Source organism: Lutjanus erythropterus, chromosome 11, assembly GCF_056507025.1.
Source record: "Lutjanus erythropterus isolate fLutEry1 chromosome 11, fLutEry1.hap2, whole genome shotgun sequence".
Classification (NCBI taxonomy): Eukaryota; Metazoa; Chordata; class Actinopteri; order Lutjaniformes; family Lutjanidae; genus Lutjanus; species Lutjanus erythropterus.
The window spans coordinates 37,825,062-37,844,127 of record NC_139327.1 but is presented as its reverse complement, the minus strand read 5'-3'; the positions used below and the strand labels follow the sequence as shown (position 1 = coordinate 37,844,127).

At 41.1% G+C, this 19,066-nt stretch overlaps 1 protein-coding gene across 1 annotated transcript in view; it reads right to left on the bottom strand.

Moving 5' to 3' along the window:
- The window catches only part of sgcd (sarcoglycan, delta (dystrophin-associated glycoprotein)), a 197,528-nt gene that overhangs the window by 7,595 nt on the left and 170,867 nt on the right, over positions 1–19,066 (bottom strand). Inside the window, exon 7 of the mRNA XM_084730050.1 lies at positions 2,330–2,453. Coding sequence (XP_084586176.1) covers positions 2,330–2,453 — 124 coding nt within the window. The remainder of the gene's footprint in view (positions 1–2,329; positions 2,454–19,066) is intronic.

Below are 19,066 nucleotides of genomic sequence, written 5' to 3'. Positions count from 1 at the left end.
CTCAAAGAGAACTGAATCAAAGACCGAAGGGAGTATGGGAGGAAAAAAGAGAGGAAAACAATCAACTTGTGCCTTTCTGTGAGGCTCTAACAGATTCTGGTGGACGGCCAGTATGTGGGAAATTGCCACCAGCCAATAAGCTAAATGCCGGTCCATGTTGGCTGAGGGAGCTAACTATTGTTTGGATTGTTTGCTAAAAATAAGTTTGGACAGGAGAAATATTGAATTGAGATGAAGCCCCATGAGCCAGGATGGCTGGAGGACAAGAAAAGTTAATTTCTCAACTTGCGAGTACACAGAGTGGGAGGTTTGAAGTAACAGGACTGCATTTAATGAAGATAATTAGTTCGCTTTTTTGGACAAATTTCCGTGTTTTAGCTCACGGTGCTTCACCACAATCCAGTGAAGGGTTTGTTTCAAAAGCAATCTAGGCTATGTTTCAGTTTTAAAACCAATGGTGTTAATTACCTGTTATCTGCTTTTTGAAAGTGATGATTAAAGGGGACCTATTAGACTAATTTTCACCTCTGTGTTTTTATTGTGGGACTCTTCAGTTCATCCTTTGTCTGGAGCAAGCTGTTTTAGCTCCTGTGTCTTTAAGGGCTCCCTGCCTAAAAGCCTACTTTCTTCTGATTGGCCAAATTTCATATGTATAAGGGCTCGGTCATACATACATGAATGCAGGGGAGTGACGATCACCAGCAGAGATGTAAGTCTTTTGTCTTGGTTGAGGCTGTGATTCTGACCACTCATAGGTCACCAAAGAAAAACTTGTGAAGAAAGGATGCAGATTTGCAGCCACCTCCCCTTATTCACACATGTGTGACTGAGCTGTAATGGAAAACCAAGATGTGGCTTTCCCACTCAGCTTTGCTTCCAATTTTTCCCAGTGGCCACTCACAGTATTGCAGCTAAAAAACAACCGCAACCCAATAAGCATTTGCTCTTTAAGACACCATTTTAGGAGAGAACTGCTGACAGGTGCACTTTAATCAAAATGTAAAATCTTTGGCCTGAGTGGGAACTTGCTGGCAGGGTCAAGGGGAGAAACACTACTATGCATATTCTGTGGGCCGAATACCACAGAAGCTATAAAACTGTTTGGCGTATGCACCAAGCAAGCAATTCCTTTTGGACTGAATGCTTTCACTGCTTAATAACCTGTAACTTCACTCATTTTGGTGTAACAGAGAAAAAAGCTTGTTGGTGTACCAAGTTTCCTGATGGACAGATAGTAGTGGTTAGAGTTACTTTAGTATCATGTAAAGCTAATAGTAGTTGCCATTAGCCAGTTAGCTCAGCTAGCCATGCAGCTAGTAGTCCTATCAGCTGACTCTGTTCAGACTAAGAGCTTGGAGCACCAGGACAGTATTGATGTTTACATTTCTAGGACAGGAACTTTGGACTGTTGGGAGGACGAAGTTTTCAGGTCCAGGGCGAGGGGAGCCAGCAAGGGGAATCAGCTAATAGGACTGCTAACATCTCGGCTAAATGAGCTAACTAGTTAAGCTATAGTTATATATATTAGTGGTTACTTTTGCACCAAGTAAAGCTCTCTGTCCATCAAGAAACTGTAAATGAAAACTCTGTAAATTACAGAGATAGACAGACTGAGAGGGTGGATGGGCAAAACAGATGGCGTGGGTAATCATTTTAGTTTGCCTTCCTTTTTTCTTCTTAAAGGCCTTTTTACATCACCACTTCATACCCCAGCAGTATAGTTAAGAACCGGTTGTCCACCACATGAACAGATTTTGCTCTGCAACTCAGGGTTCCGCGTGCAGACTTTCTGTCAGTTGCTATCTGGCATTGGCCAATCATATGGAAGGAGGGCAGCATCATGGAAAGAGAAGGCATCACGGGGCTGATAATGCTGTTGTCTCTGAGTAGCTGTACAATATGGATCTAGCCATGTACAAGGACAATCAGAAGAAAAAATGGGCCTGGGACGACATTTCTGCCAAGGTAGCGTACGTGTTGTGGACTTTTGTGGGGTTCTACCAGCGCTGATGTTTACTGATGTACCTGGCTGTCATCCCAGCCTTAAAAATGCTTCACTTTTTGGGGGAACATTGTGGCAGGTAGGCGGTTGCCAGTTGTCAGAGTGGTTACCGTGAGGCGTTGTGAAAGGGCCTTCTTATATTAGGCCGACCTTGGCACTGCTTTCCAAACTGTCAGATTGATTTGACATTTTTTGTGAGCCATCAGACTTGTTTTTACCGATGTATCAGTGTTGCCAGATCTCAGCAATTCACTTGATAACTACAACATTATTATTCCATAATGATATATTTCCTTGATTTGGTGCGGTCAGTGTTGGTTGACACACCTCTCCGTCTTTGGACTCCAGTCGCAGCTCATTCCTGCAGATGGCCTGGATGTCTCCGGCCTCAGCCAGAATCTGGATGCCTTTAGGAGCCTCCATCAGTAGGGAGCGAGTGGGAGACTCCAGCCTGGGAACAGACAAAGGCAGAGCAACCCTGTTTAGAGCTAATAAATGTTTCTTTTTAACATGTGGATGATTAGGAAAACAAAATCTTAAGACAAAAGATTGGAAACAAGATATAAAAGAAGCTTGATCTCTGAGTACACCCACAGTTTGTTTTCTTTGTTATGATCCTCAGTAGAACTTTTGTGTTTGTTCCTTTTTTTAATTTCAATTGTCAAACAGCCTAATTAGAATCTAACAAGGTCTTGTAAACAAGTCACGATTCTGAAGCAGCTTGTTTATTAGACTGGGTTAGCAATCTGTCATCCTGACATGGTGCAGAACAAAGCAGAGATTTTTATCACTTTCACCAATAACAATATAAACACTCTTCAGGTAATGAGAACCTCAACCTCCAATTGAATGGTTAAGTTTAGAGATATACAAAGACACTGTTATGTTAAGTTTTAGGCAAGATGCAAAGTTATGATCAGGTTCTGGTATATTCCTTATCAAGAGTCACCTCAACAGAAATCTTGGAAATATATTTTCCTGTTCTATTAAACGACAATTGATTGAATCAAATTATAATGAGCATTGAATTGTGGGATACTGTGGACTGCAAAGGCCGGGAGCCAAACCTCTGAATCAATGCCACCATCTGAGCTTTGTTCTGTGATTCAAATACGTCTGCTGTTTTGCATATTTCACCAAGCAGCTATTTTGGATGGCTGGCGAAACAATTGACCGAGCTTTGTGGGCAGGGTTAAGAACAATGCAGTGGTCACACTAGTTATTTCTTTGACACCAACAAATAAAAACATTTGGGTCCTAACAATATTCAAAACATTCATACATGCAATAAACCCATCAGGAAAAATATGTATTAAAAGGTAATACAATTAAAAATACACAAAAAACAATAATTCAGTCTTTAAAAACTTGCTGGTGCTCCAAAGTTGCAAGGCAAGCTTGTTACATCACTAGTCGTGTCAATATTTGTGACACAAGTATGTGTTGTTCATTTTGTATGCCAATCTTAGAGCAACACACACATTGTTCTGATGGTGTCCAGCTCCACCTTCCCATTACCTACTAGAATTGTGTAAAGGTTATCCTAAAATAGTTGTCAGTGTATGGTGTATTGCTGGTATAAAGTGGATGGATCTGGGTTGATGATGTGTCTGCTCCCTCATTAGATCGTAATTTCTCAAACGTCTGCCCATGGTTACTCTCAGTATGATCTCCCTTCTCCATTATCTCAGACAAATGTGATTGTGTGACTTAGTTCTCTTTTTTCAACAACATACCACAGGGGGTCATCGTGCATAGCCTCAGCCAGTAGCAAAGATGTGTGTTGTTCAACTTGACAAGCGATTCCCCAGACCGTTTGGCTAGTATTACTGTGCTGTGACTGGCTTGTACTCATTGCTTGATGCTAGCTCCGAGCGCAAGTCCCGTCCAACTGTGCTGTGAGCGTGGGTGTATAATATGAGCAGTTGGGAGAAGTTTAGAGAGGAGATTGTGGGGGATGAATGTGTCAAAAACTGGACTTTCACTCAGGAGTTCCAGGGCCCATGCTAAGAAATGACTCAGGAAGACAGCAGGCAATTCATGCAAACTAACTGCTCAGCGTGGGGTACAGACAGACATTTTCAGTTGAAAAATGAAGCAAAGCTATCCGTGCTGTGCTGAAATAAGGAGGAAGTTGGAGGATACCAAGAGACAATACCAACCCGGATTACAGCCTGTTCTCCCTGCTGCTATCTGGCAAGAGATACAGAAGTACCAACTGTCCCAGCTTTCCTCCCGAGGCTCTGAGACTCAGTAATTCATTGTCCGCAGTCCACCATGAATAAAAGCTTATTAAGATCGAAAAAGGTTGAGAACAAGGGATGTGGAGAGCCCCATGCCTGCCTTTCCTTTAGGCCCCAAAATGACTAAATCTGCCCCTGCAAATGAGGCAATGGCTATTGATATATTTAGTCTGAAAAATGTGAATTACTAAGATTACAGATCCTGATATTAAAAAATATTTTAGATATTATCGTGTATTTCTATCTATAGCTTTTGGCAAATTAGTTTTACTCTTTAACCCCTCTTTGGACAAAACCCAACATATACATGCAGACACTGATTACATTTATCACTGTACATCCAGTATCAATACATGATAAGTAAAGGAATGCATTTTCTCAAAATTGCACACATGGTGGCAAGCTATTTCACCTTCACTGCAATTCAGTATTCAGACTGGGCTTTGGGGACTGGGGAGGGGGTGACCTTTTAACTTTTATAATGCACTTGTAATCGACCTAGACCTGTGTATAAAATCCAGAAATAACCCTTTAGTCTAAAACTTAAACTGGTCCTCAGAAAGATATAGGCAAGCATGAACACACTCCAAGGACAACCATGAATGCAGTGTAAACTGAGTGAATCTGACACTTGAACACTGCAGCCTAACTGCATGGTTCGGCTGCGTGAAAATTTCTGTATGAGGATTAAAAATGAGCCCACTCCTCTTCACGTCTCGACAAAACCACTCAGAGCCACGAGCCGATCTTTACAGGAAGCAGCAAAGGTGTCAAAACGCTTCAGTGGATTCAGACCTGCAGAGGAAGTCTCTTTAGACTTGCTGTCTTCCTGTCACCATGGTGGTTGTGGATGAAATACGTGATATGTTTCTCCACAGGGAGGGCTTTCATTGACATCGCACACACTGTATTCAGCTGGAGGATTGTGGGCTTTTGTTCTGAGTCAGGAGCAGCGATCAAAGGTTCTGTTTATAAGCACAGGAACAGTATATGATGTCCATCATCAGCTCGAGCGGCTCTATGTATGTCTGTATATGTGCCATGTCTTAAATTGGGGAATTCTTTTGATTTTGGTTTGGTTCATTTATTGCAGCAGCGATTCTCGGCACAAGCTAAAGCTGAAATAACAATTGATCAGTGGAGGCGTCTCTGTGCAGTATTTTGTTACTTCACTGTTTTCTGGTGCTGGATATGACATAACTGTTGTTGGAAAGTAAAAGAACTGACTCAAATATTGTCATCACATCTTTGTCAAAAGAAAATATGAATGAATGTTTCTTTCCATCCACTACCGTTATGCAATTATTAGACTTTGGGATATCAAGATAAGCAGTAGGTGGCGCCAGTTCTCCAAAATTATTGCAGGAGTTCGCAACAATATGTTCTAATTAAAAGAGTGCCAGTTAAACCTTGACTGGTGAAAAACAATGTAGAAAACAGGATGATCATTTCTATTAATTTCATGTATTAATGTGAGTAAGTTTACAACAGATCTGTGTGGATGGATCATTGATGTTTTATAGAACCATGGGATTGATGAGGAGCCTGTTGGAGCAGAACAGCTGATCAGTCATGTGAGTTAAATGTTTGTTATGTCTGTTTCTGTCTCACAATAATTTATTATTTAAGTATTATTTAAATATTTAAGTCTTTCCAAAAAAAAAAAAAAAAAAAAAGCAAAAACCACATCAAACAAGCAAAAACTGAAAATGAGGATGTTTGTTTTTTAGAATTTTGCAGTTTCCATCAACCTTTTCTAATGTGACACTTTAAAATGTGAATAAAAGACTTTGATGGAAACATGGCTACAGTCATACATGCTTAGAGGTAAAGGAACCCTTTCAGACATTTAACTAAAGCCCAACAAAGGGTTATACCTTGAACCATCTGTGAATGGTTTCATCTAGAGCCCCCTAATTATGAGGTTCTACAGAGAACCCTTCTGTGGTGTAATTGTTCCACCCACAATCCATCAAGGGGGTTCTACCAAGAACCCTTTTATATTATGGTATAGAGATCCCTTGATGAACCTTTGCAAAAGCCAAAAAGGTTTCTTTGGATGAAGAGTTCTTAATGGAAACTATAGTTAACAGAACCCTTGATGAAAAGTTTATTTTCTTTAGAAGACAATGGTTATGAGGAGATCCTCAGCTCTTCAAGAAGAACCCCTTTAGAACCGTTATTTCTGAGTGTGTAGAAGAGAAAAGATAGGAAAAATGAAGAGTTACAAGTTGCAGCAGCAAAAGTAACAGAGGAAGAATGAAAAAATAAGCAAGAAGAAGAACGGTAGAGAGACCCAACTGTCATTTTGCTAATGTAACCCCCTGCAGTCGGCTGGTGTCATTCCCTGACTTTGCTCCCGGCAGGTTTAATGGGCAAAGTCACCAGGTGGTGACCTGAATCCCCCAGAAGATGAAGAAGAGGTGAGAAGAGCTGCAGCACAGGTTGCATGTTAAAGTAGCAGGCCTAGATGTTGAAATAAGGAACAAAACAAACCAAAATAGCATTATTCGCCAGGATTTGAACTCAAACTTAGGTTATCTGAGAGGAATATGCCAGAACGGATAATTACAATTCTCTATGCCAAATGCACCACAAAGCTATTTGGATAACAGCACCAAACAACTGGCATGTGGCCCTTCATGGTATCAGACAAGAGAGAAAAATAGAGGAATACCAGCCATCCTCCTACAGGCGATTTCTATATTGACATCCTCTCACAGGTCTGCTGGTTATTTTCTTTGTGTTATTGTGTGTTATTGTGCACTTCTGTGTTTCAAGACATTAAAACACTGAAGGCTGCCTCTCTGTGGGGATCATTTCCATAATGTTATCAGACACCTAGAATAACAGTCTGAGCCTGCGCATTTACCCTGGTTAACTTTATGTTGCAACCATTGCAGGTCGTTTCATGGCTGTCAGCTGATGGGATCTACCTAGTTAAAAATACTGGAATTACCCTTTAAAAAGAATCCTTCCTGCCTCAGCTTCAAGGAGAAACCTGTCGTTGTCCTGGAATAACATCCCATGCAACAGCAGAGGGAAAGTCAAGTTGGAGCGTGGTTAAAATAAAAAATGTGTGTGTTCTAGCAGCCCATTTGAAGCCCTGAGAAAACTATCCAGTTTGATTTTGAGACACTCATTTAACAGTCAAGTCTTATGCGTAACAGCTAAAGTGACTGAGACGTGCCACAGTAATAGAAATCACTTTAACTTAATAACTATAATGTTGATAGTCTGTAAAAGACCAGATCTGTGGTGCCTCCCCACAGCTCATTTCAAAGGACCCACTGAGAGTTGATTGACATAGGTTATCGAAGCTATGCTGATTTTAATATTCAGTTATATCCATTTTTGGGTTATTCTAATGGATATGCTGCTTAAGTAGTATACAAGACGGGAGCGAAGAGATGGCAGCTGAAAGCTGATGAACATGGCAAAGATAAAAAAAAATCCACTGATTAGAAGAGTGAGCAAATTTCCAAATTAAAACTTTAATCTCCTTTGCATTACTCCTTGCTCTCTGCCCACAGAGGGTTAAGCCTGAACACATATTAACAACAGTGTCTTTAATATAGTGATTAATTAAACATATCATCTAATGCCTCATCATTGCACTCGTTTGATTTTCAACATTGCGTTCAGTTTTTCTGATAAGACTATTTAAGACGAGCGCTCAGTTAAATTGAATTCATTTGCAACAGTCGGTCTTTCAAACATCTCGCCTTCTCTACTCCAAACATATCAGACCAATCAGTCACTCTATCAGACTGTTTGTTTTTGTTTCTCTGCATCAACAGTGCTGACACAATCTATTAGTATTCTCACTAACCAATGCCACCAGAGGGCAAATAAAAAGAGATTAGAGCTGACACAATTTAAAACCTGTATCTGGACATTAAGTGAACATGGACGAGACTTTAATCTTATGCTTTGCAAAACAAGAGAGGAAAAATTGATCCCATGGCGGTTGTGGTGAGAATACTGAAAGGCTTTAGGCCTAAAAAAAAGCTGAATGTGATGGATGGGAATTGCTCACATTCTGGCTCTGAGTGGAAGTGGATGGTTGAGTGTGGTGGTGGGCATTGTTAAACATCCAAGAGGCCTTTTTTTTAGACACTGTCCCAACCCTCTGTACCTCCTCAAACTTTGCTTTGAGGTCATCCATGAATGTAGAGGCCAAAAAATGTTTTATTGGCTGGTCAAAGCAGCTTTAAATTGGTGCAGATTTGTGGCAATGTAATATGATAAGTGCCGTAGTACACACATACACACTGCTCTGCACAAAAATAAGTTGTTTATGACCTCAAGTCCATACTTATATAATATTCTTGTATGATCTTGTTTGTGGAAAAAAAGCTCTGGTGTGTTGTTTGCAATTGGAGGTGCCCTGTCAAAAGTTTTAGATATGTTTCTTTTATAAACGTGGCCTATGGAGAAAATACTTTTTGGGCTACTTTTGCAATACTGCAAGTGGCCACAGGGAAAAATTAGAAGCAAGGGTGAGGGGCAATGCCCAGTCTAGGCTTTGTTCTCACAGCAACAGGGTCCTGCATGTTCTGTTTGCATGTTTTCCCAGTGTTTGCAGAACTTTCCTCCAGGTGCTACAAATTCCCACACCATCAGAAACATGCACATAAGGTTAATTCTTCTGTCAGTGCCCTTATCGAAGGCAGTGGCTCAGAGATGGAGTTGGTCCCTGGGCGCTGCACAGTGGCTGCCCGCTGCTAACATCCAGGCCACACTGCCTGCTCCCACCTGTGCGTGATGGCAGATTACATGCCTCTGTTGTCCAACCCTTTTGTTTACTTTCATTCAGAAAGAGAAAGTGAGACAGCAAATGCTGAATGGTTAAGAAAGGTGTCATGTTATTGGTTTTGTGTCAATATTACTACAAACAGATCATTTTCACTGCCTATTTTTTGCTGAGAACCACACAGGAGACCGGGTGCAGGTACACAAGACACGCACAACATCATAAATTGACAATAATAAGCGCTCCACATGCAATGTTAAGACTACATAGCAGGCTGATATTGAAACAAAATTACAAGAAAGACATGGTTTATTTTAAACTGATCTCATTTTATATATTTTCACTAACAATTTTGCAGTATTTTTTGTATTATATGTATTTATTTATTTTCCTCCGTGTTACTCATATCACAGTTTGAGAATCCAGGTATATTAGCATATTCATCTCACACTGTTCATACTGTCACACTACTGGAAATACTCTCTTATCACCATGGGGTGTGTGATGTTGTGCCTCTGGCATGATTTTGTTCTGTCCTCTCCATGGCTTCATACCCTACAAGGAGTGTTTTGTTGATTTGTTCAGACTTTATTGATTTGGTCATTCTCTATTTTGTTCACTTTCTTTTTGTGCTTCTGCCATGGGTAAGCAGGCTACGTAGTAAAATTGGTTTTTTTTTTTCTGTTTTTTAAAGAGGGGAGTCTGAACGGAATATTTTATTTTAGAAATTGACCGTATTCTCTGTGCCTTTCCTGTCTGTGACTTTGTATCCGGCTCAGTCAGCTGCAGATTGATGCAGCTTCTCTCAAAAATGGCATGTATTCTCTGTGCATCAAAGAGGAAGTTCTGGTGGAATCACAAGCATTATCTAGAATTGCTGCGATCAGTTCTTGTAGCTGCGTCACAGCGGTGCTGCAACGTAGCCGTGCCCGGTGGAATCAGCCAGTTATTGTGTCTCAGCACCTGTACGCTTTGCATTGACAATAAAGTTGAATCTAATCTAATCTAATGACAAGATGATGCCGTATATTTACCTACTTCCACTCCGTTTTATTATTTCTTCCATTGTCTATCTCTCTTTGCTTTCTATTTTTATCTTTATTTCCCTGATGTCACCTATTATTTTTATGGCTGCCACAGCCTCATTTCACCACAGCGATCAATAAAGTTTCATCATGTTCTCCTTCTTGTTTTCTGCTCCACTTTTTGTACATTCTCTTATCCGTTCTCTCCCCTTTCTTGGCAGCATTTCATATCTGCAACAGGGATCAAAGGTTAATAACTTCTCACGCTTCCTCTTCATATCAGCGGCTTTAAGATAAGAACGGAAATGAGTGGAGGTTTCTGACATGACAGAAATTGTAAACTCGCACACTCTGAAACCTGTGGGCAGCTTTCGTACTCTCCTTTCGTTCCACGTGTGACTCCTTCGTCCTTGGTGACGACGCTTTCTTCAAATTATCTGCCACTGTTTCTTGCAGGGTGCGAACACAGCGGTCAAAACAGTTTGGCGTTATAAATATATAAGCTACGGTGAGTTGAAATGGGCTTCAGTCGTGCCACCTAGCAAATCATAGGTTAAATGGCAATCTCGGCCGATACGAGTACGGCTGATTGCTTTGCGGGGCTGTGTGAACGGCCGAGTGAATGACCCAAACACTCCGCTGGGGAACGGACCATCCTCTCAATTACTGAGATCAGTGTAAGCTGAAGGTGTGGAGGACGGCGAGCGTAGAGAGGAGGGAAAAGAAAGGAGCGGCTGTGACATCAGAGCGGACAGAAAGGGAAGGGGAGAATAAGAAGATGAAAAGAAGAGGCATTGGTATGGTGTCTTAATTTAGTACACTTTTAGAAATAAGGGTCACAAAAGGGTCCTTCTTGAAGGGTTCTACCAAGGAGAAGCATTTTTTGAGGGTTTGGCAAGGGTTCTTTGTTAGACTAAAAGAACTAAAAGAATTAAGAACCCTTTTCACCATAAGAATCCATTTTGGAAGAAAGGGTTCTTCAAGGACTGTTGAAATTCTTGAGGAACTCTTTCATTAAGGGTTCTTTGTACCATAATATAAAGTGGTTCCCCCTGGGTGGTATCTAAATAGAACCTTTGGAATATAAAAAGGTTCTCGGTAGAATTGCTGAGTGTGTTCTAGATAAAATGCTTGGAATATGTTTTTGGAAGAACCCTCTATCTAGTTAAAACCCTTGGAATAAAAAAGGCTTATAGTAGAACCCTCTGAGTGTGTTCTGGATAAAACCGTTTGAATTTCAAAAGGTTTCCCGTAGAACCACCTGAGTATGTTGTAGATAAAACCCTTGGAATATAAAAAGGCTCTCAGTCTAAGCCCCTGTGTAGGTTCTTGTTAGCATCCTTAGATGGTGGAACAGTTCTAGTTAGAACCCCCAGAGAGGGTCTCATAGGGTTCTCAAAGGTTCTGGGTGAAACCTTTCATATAAGGTCTTGGGTTTAACCCATCATACTGGGTGTCTGAACTGTCTGAAAGGATTACAAGTGCAACCTTTAGAGAGGGTTCTATCAAGAACCAAAAAAGGGCTCTCCAATGGTGACAAGCACCTGTGTTTCTAAGAGTGCACCTATTTTCCCTTTCTTCTTTTCTAACAAAAACAAAAGGGACAACAGAAAAAAGAGTACTTGGGGACGAGAGAGGAGGGATCAGAAGTCGCTTGGAAAGGACGGGTGAAGTTGGGACAGGAATGAACAAAGATCAAGCTAATTGAAGCGAGAAGAAGAGGAGTGTGGGAGGGAGGGGAAGGCGTGTTGAGGAAACTGGAGACAGCAGGAGTTGAAGAGGTGGAGAGGAGGGGAAGAGGAGAAGAGGGACAGAAAAAGATAAAGAGAAGAAAAGGGCTCAAGGCAGCGTTCACTGAATCTCTGATCTCTACGCGGACCACAGTGGTCAGGTTGGTTTGCAGTGTCATGGCTTCTTTTCTAATGATTACAAGTCTTTTCTGCACAGGCCTGTGATGTTGAAGCGATGTACCGACAGGTGCTGCTGCTGAGGACAGTAAAAGTTGGAGAGAAAAAAGATTCTTTTTTCCGCCAAACTAGAAACCCATAGGTGACTTTTATCTTTCTATCTTTAAAAGTTCAGTAGGCAACAGTAGACCTTTTTCACAGCAGCCATTTTAACAATATTATATGCAACAATGACAAACTAGAAGTGTGTGGTGGTGGTATTATATCTGCAGAGACACTGCAATCTGCCTGTATTTTCTTATTTTTTCTCATTATTTTGCCGTGCTCAGGATATTTCACCAATTCAAAACGTCTGTGTTTGACGTCCTGGAACTTTCAGTTGTTTTCACAAAATCCTGACAAATTCTACCATTAACTTTTTAACTAGCTAGCTATTTCAAATCACTATAGCTGCCACGAAGATTCAGTCATTTAAATGAGGAAACTGTAATATCTTTAATGTAGAATACAATAAAATGACCATATATACCATCAAAAATTAAGGAAAGGTTATTGAACATTGAAATACTCACTTCTTCTAGTCTTTCAAAAATGTGAAACACAAGTTTCAAATGTGGTGAATGGATTAAACTCTGTCTTCATCTGCTCTAACATAAACTGCAAAAATTAGCATGGCCGGCTAACATTAGCTTACTAGCTGCAGTAACTGCACCTCCAGACAAACTTGTTAGATACCACTGCATCTGCATTTGTTCTGTGGGGGTTTGAGGAGGAGGATGTGGGCTGATACAGAATAAAAGTAGGCCGATGCATCTTATGTAGTTCTTCTCCTGGCTGTCTTCTGCAGTCGGGGTCTGGCTGGGTGATCCATCTCAAGATCCACTGCACTAATAGAGTCCCTGCACCTCCTTTTCCCACATTAATGAGTTTATTTCTGTCATCCATCATGTAGATATACCTGCTGTATTTGCCCAGTGTTTGCTGAGATGTAAGCTAGCTTTAGCTTCAGTCTTTTAGCATAAATGTTATACCATGCATGCAGCTGTTAGGTAACTTAACATTTACACTTTAACAGGATTCTTGTTTTTAAAACATGTCAGGTGGAAACATTAAAACGTCAGCTGGAGACTTCTCAGCTGGCTGAGGGAGTTAGCACTAGCTTACATCAGCCAGCTACAGTTATAAAATCTGCTTGTGAGTCATTATTTTAGCCGACAAAATCCACCATCGTCAGCAAGAAATGAGAAGCTTCTTTTGTTTACGTCTCTAAGGACTCAAATACCTCTTGTTTCAACTATTACTCCCAGTTTCGATGTTAAATCTGCCACCAGTATCACCGTAAACTGCATAAATGCAGTGTGAGAATGTAAAGTTTGGCAGGCTATCAACAGTAGCTAAGGAGGGCAGCGCTTAGTGAAGGGTCAGTTACATTTTGCTGAAAGGTTATTATGGAACTTGTTCCCAATGATGTCAAAAATGTGCTTACGGTGGAAACCAGTTCTCTCTAATCCAGTGGACATACATCAGGGGGTCCCTGCTATATTTTTTATCTTGTAAGGGGTTCTTGGCTGAGAAATTATTGAGAGCCTCTGGTCTATTAACCATACACAATTCAAAACCTTCCACCTCTCTCTCTGCCTCTATCGCTCAGCTAAGTCTCTCCCACCAAACTCACAAGCTCAGACGGCAGAAGGAGTCGGATGCACTGTGAAGCTTCATGCTGCGTAGGGCTCGCTCTCCATGGTGTGAGTCTCGCCAAGACTCCTGTCCCTGTCTCTGTGACTCGTCTTCTCAAAGACGCCCCTCCAGCGCTTCGCTGCTCCAGGGCAGAGCGCCCCAGGCTTCAAAGACAGCTGTGATGCCGTCTAACAGTGGGAGGAGAGGCTTGTACCCGACACACAACACTGTCACCAGTTTGTCATCATGCCTCTTTGCCACTCGTTTGGTGATATGAGCACTATGGCATCAAATATAATGAGGCCGAAGCCCAGTGTGAAGCCAGAATGTGTTCACACAGAGCCCTACATGTCAAATATGGCACTTTGGTCAGTGCCCATATTCTTTGATGCTGTAAGTACCCCTCCATCATCATTTCGGGAGGCACCCCTATAGTATTATGTTTTGATGTGTCATTGAAGTCAGTCACCTGAGTGAAAGAAAGTTCTGTGCAACTTATGTAACATATGCAAGTTATGTAACTTATGTAAGTTACGTTACACATATCAACTTATGCAACTAGCATACTTATTTTGAGCCAAACTATGATCTTTTCCCAAAAATAAACAAGTAATTTAGTTGCCTGAACCTAAGCAGTTTTTGTGCCTTTATTTTGAAAGTCTATCCAGATATTACAGTCTTTTTTTATTGCTATCTCGACCACAGACCCAATGTGCAAAACAGTTAGAATTGAGAATATGTTATATTTACCAGAGGAACATTGCTTTCCTGTGCTCTGTGACCCCACTGAATGGCCAGGAGTAAAATACTTTCACATTTATTATTACTTGAATGAATCTCTAGATCAGATCATCAGTCAACCTAACAAAGATCAGAACCAGGTCTTTCATAGCTGAGTTAGTTCCATCCTATATATCTATAGTTTGTGTGGACAAAGTAGCAACTGGAACTTTAAACAAATTTCAGGATCCCACAGTTTTCCTGTTCATCCTGCCGATGCCTCACATCTGAATCCACTTTTGTACATCCCACCACGTGGCGGTTTTTAGACATTTTTCTGCTGTTTGCTAGCAGATGGAAAGTGACAAGAGGCAGAAATATAAAATCAATGGAGAACGATGAATTGTTTTCCCCATAGGTATGCTCAAGGATTAATTTCACTCTGTCTCTATCAATACTTGAGACATGAAGGTCTTTACCAAATTTCATGGCTATCCATCCAATAGTTGTACAACAGTCTGGCAAAAAAAAAAAAAAACACTGCATGGCATCACAAAACTGTTGCAAGTTCTCAAAGGAACAAAGTTGCTGGTGGCATGGACTTTGGGCCGTATCACATGGAAAATAAAGTTTGCTCAACTGAAATCGGATATGAGCGTGTAGAGTAATTCGCTGTCTCAGTATGATTGTACGTTGTCCTGTTAAAAACACATTTTAACATTCTGTACCCCTGTCGGATGATACTGAACTCAGCCTCCTGGTGTGCACTTCCATCTGTCACTGCAATTTCAATCTCAGCACTGTAATGTTCCCGTGCAGAGCAATGATTGCAGAGCACTAAAAACTGTCCATACAGGAGGAGTCGGGGGACAAACTTCACCAGTTTGAGTTTCTGTGAGTCTAATGTGAGCCCATCAAAGTTTTCATGATGTGAAAACTTTCAGCTTCTCAGCTCCAGCAGGAAGCGAGCCACCTCACATCTCATTTCACCTTAAGAAAAAAAAATATAAACCTCGCTATTCTTCTTGCTGCGGTTTCCATGGCTTCCCTTCCTCTTCCCACATTCACTTTCCGTCTTATTGCTTCATTTTATTCTTGTTATCTGTGCTCTGAATTGGTCAGGACATAAATCAAGGTGCAGTATCAAATTCACCCACGCTGCCATTTTACTTCCACAAAGGCGTTCGTCTGATGCAAGGACACATCCTGTTGACAAGGCATTACGGCGCAGATGGATATGATGGTTACGGTTTCGATAAAAAACTGACAGCTCTGGCTGGGATGTGTGTGTTTGTGTGTGTGTGTGTTGGGGGTTAATGTGATATCCTGAAATAGGATTTGAATCCTCGATTGCTACCTGCCAAGGGGTTGGGAGAGATTAGAGTAAGATTAGATTTTAGCCATGCTCCAGCGAGCTCGCTCCCCTTTTCTGACATAATTTGATAGTTTGTGCCATATTTCATTCTCAATTGGCTGGTTGTCACCAAAGATGCATAAACCTCAGGGAAGAGGGACGGGAAAAACACACCGCTGTAGACTCTGACTGTCAAATTATATGGACGATCACATGATGAGGGGCTTTGGAGCGTCGCTCAGAAATGATCTGTGCACCACTGACGGGACTTTTCTTCACTTTTTTATTATTTGAAATGATGATTTTGAGAGGAAAGCAGCAGTGATTGATGAATCACAGTTCATCTCGGTGCACACACACACACACACACACACACCACTGAAATACTGTTATTAGATATTTGTCATCAAAGTCCTTCGCTATACGACCCCTAATTCCCGTCACGCTCGTCTCTGCAGCATTTCTTCTCTGTCACATTAAGCTCTTTTTCTTTCTTTGTGCTATCTCTCGATCCCTGTTGTCTATCTTTTGCTTTTATTCTTGTACTTTTTCTTCCCTCTCTGTCTTTTTCTCTCTCTTCTATTCTTTCTCCCATGCTAGGTCCTTTTAAGCTCTTTCATTCTCGCTCACGTCACTTTTTTTTTGCCTAACTCCCTCTTCCCCTTTAATCGTCACACTTTGTACTTTTGTCATCTCTTTTCCTCTTTCCAGATTTTCTTATTTTTACTTCACAGTCCTTTCCTCTCAGCTTCTCTTTCAATTCAGATCAAAGAATGTCAACGTGCTTTAAAGATAGAAAGACCAGTCACAAAACAGTCACCTCAACAATGAAACGATTTCCTAAAGAACACTCAGGTGCTTGTTTCTGCTTTGAAATTAGACTGGAGTAGATTTTAGCCAGTCCAGGAAAAAGCTTTATGACTGCTGCTGTTTGCGTAGGTTGCAAGAGTGTGACGTGGTTCTTCCTGTGACATGGTTCTTCCTGTGGTGTTCCAAGTGTACAGAACCAAACAGCCATGTGTTGTATATTCTTTAGCTATAACTGGTGGCGTTGTTGCTATTCAACTAGTCTTCACTTTGTGTTGCCAGTATGTAGTGAGCTGGAGAACATGTAGACCACACAATGTAAATTGAATAATTTGTGCTACACAAGGCTCGCTCCCTGCGTCCCATAGGTGGCACTATGACTACAAATTAATTATTGCCTATACACGTCTTCAGGCCTGGACTCTTACTCAGACTTGTGAAATTTGGAAAACATGTTAGGAGTTGAGACGAGAGGCCTTAAACGTGTTTGAAAAATTCATTTTCACACAAAATCCAATATGGCCAACTTCCTGTCGGGCAAACTCTTGTGAAAAAAACTGAAGTTATGATGGTCCCACCAAATTTCATGAAGATTAAAGCAACTTTAATCCCAACCATGGCAGGCGTTGGAACTACTGCAGAACATGTCTATGTTGATTCTTGAGTTTTTGGGGTATTGCAAGCCCCTAAAAATGTGTTGCAAAAGTAGAAAAATAATCTCTATTAAAAGAAATATGTTCCTTGTTCCTTGAGATCCCTGGCATCTTGGAGCTCAGCCATAACAAGGCATAGAGAAGAACATAGTTATTGAAAGGAACTGTAAATTTGTTCTTCATTCATTCAAAATGGCACTTTGTTGAGGTGAAAAAGTCTTGGTTAAGGTTGTCCGGAAAGAACCTCTTCTCTACAGCCTTTACTTCAGTGTAAGACTGACATCCTATTTCAAGCGCTGGAAGAAAATGGCCATATGGTAAACCATCATGTTCTCATCACAGGTCATGAAATATTGATGCTGCTTTTTCACTCTTATACACGCTCATATAGAAGGTACCCTGTAGTGTCTGTATGAAATATTTCTGCCAGAAAGACTTTTGGATGAAAATAAGTATGTTATGTTACATAAGTCATATGACACAACATTATATAACTTAAATTTTAAAGGACTCAATGTTGGCTTTTAGTTTCACAAGGGACATGAACCACAGCCCACTGGATGGACGTCTTGCGTTTGTATGACCCGTCCATCTATCCCACCTCCTCCAAACTTCCTCTCTTTTGCAGATTTGTTTACACCAACATTTCAGAAGCGGAGTCGAGTTATTTTTCCCACTTTCTGCATGTGATACAAGCATAAATACACATATGCAGCTAACCTTCTCTGTCATCAGTCGCTGATTTTAGACATCAGCATAGATGATCTCACAGCTGCTGCTGTTCAACATATTATGAGCTGTGATCAAATTTCATACTCGGCAGTTTACACAGTAAACTGGCAATCCCAAGATTCCTTGGGTTATCAGAGGCTGTGCTCCTCACCTGTAAACCAATCAGACGCTGTGCTCCTGACTTGTGTGTGACAGCGCTGATCTATAGATGTAGTAACGAGGTTGACCCACATCACGGTCACATGACTGTGATATTGCGGTAAGGTTATCGCTATCATTAAGGAGGTTATCATCATTACAACCCTTTTCTAGAGAAGCTTTCATGACAATCTGGCTGTGAGATTATGAGTTAAATTGGCTTTTGTGTGGCTCTAGGTGAATGTTCAGGTGGTCACACTAAAAAAACTTTTTGTCACATGGAATATTCATATTGAAATTAATAAAAGTTGTTGTTCTGCTATCTATTTTATACTGTGGACCAAAGTAGACAAGTATGTCTCTTGTTTTTTTCCCCCAGGCAGTAAAGGCCCTGTACACCCTCGCAGGTGTTTTCAGTTCTTCTAGCTGATTAGACTTCTGTGGGTGGATCTGTGCCGGGAATTACACGAGGTTATTAAAGTTAACAGGAGCAACAGGAGGTTGATGGGGATGTCAATCAAGCAGTCTGCACACGCCCACTCAGGCCTGAGAAGACCTCTAATTGGATAAAATAAGTGAAAACACTTGTTCATGGTTAATAAGTATTTGAATTACTAAGTACAGAATGTAAAGGGGTTAGAAATATCGATTAAATTTTTTATGTTTTGCAGTTTGTCTTCCCCCAGTCTTTTTCTTCAACACTTCTCACTGTCACACTGAATGTAACTCTGTCCCCGTCCTTTTTCTTCTCTCTCTCATTTTCTGTCCTGTTATAAACATCCCTGTATCTCTCTCCACTGTCGCAATGACACTCTCTCTGCTCTGATTGACTGTCATCACATCTGACAGCCCGGGCGGGAGAAAGATGATAAACAAGACATTTACACCAAGGAGACATCTTCGGCTGTCCGGGTGCGTGCACGCACACACACACACACACACACACACACACACACACACAGAGTGAAGGAGGGGGAGGAGGGAGGACGCAGCCACAGAGTTGAATTTGACTGATTCCTGTCAGAGGGCCGATAAGCGATAACTGACACCTG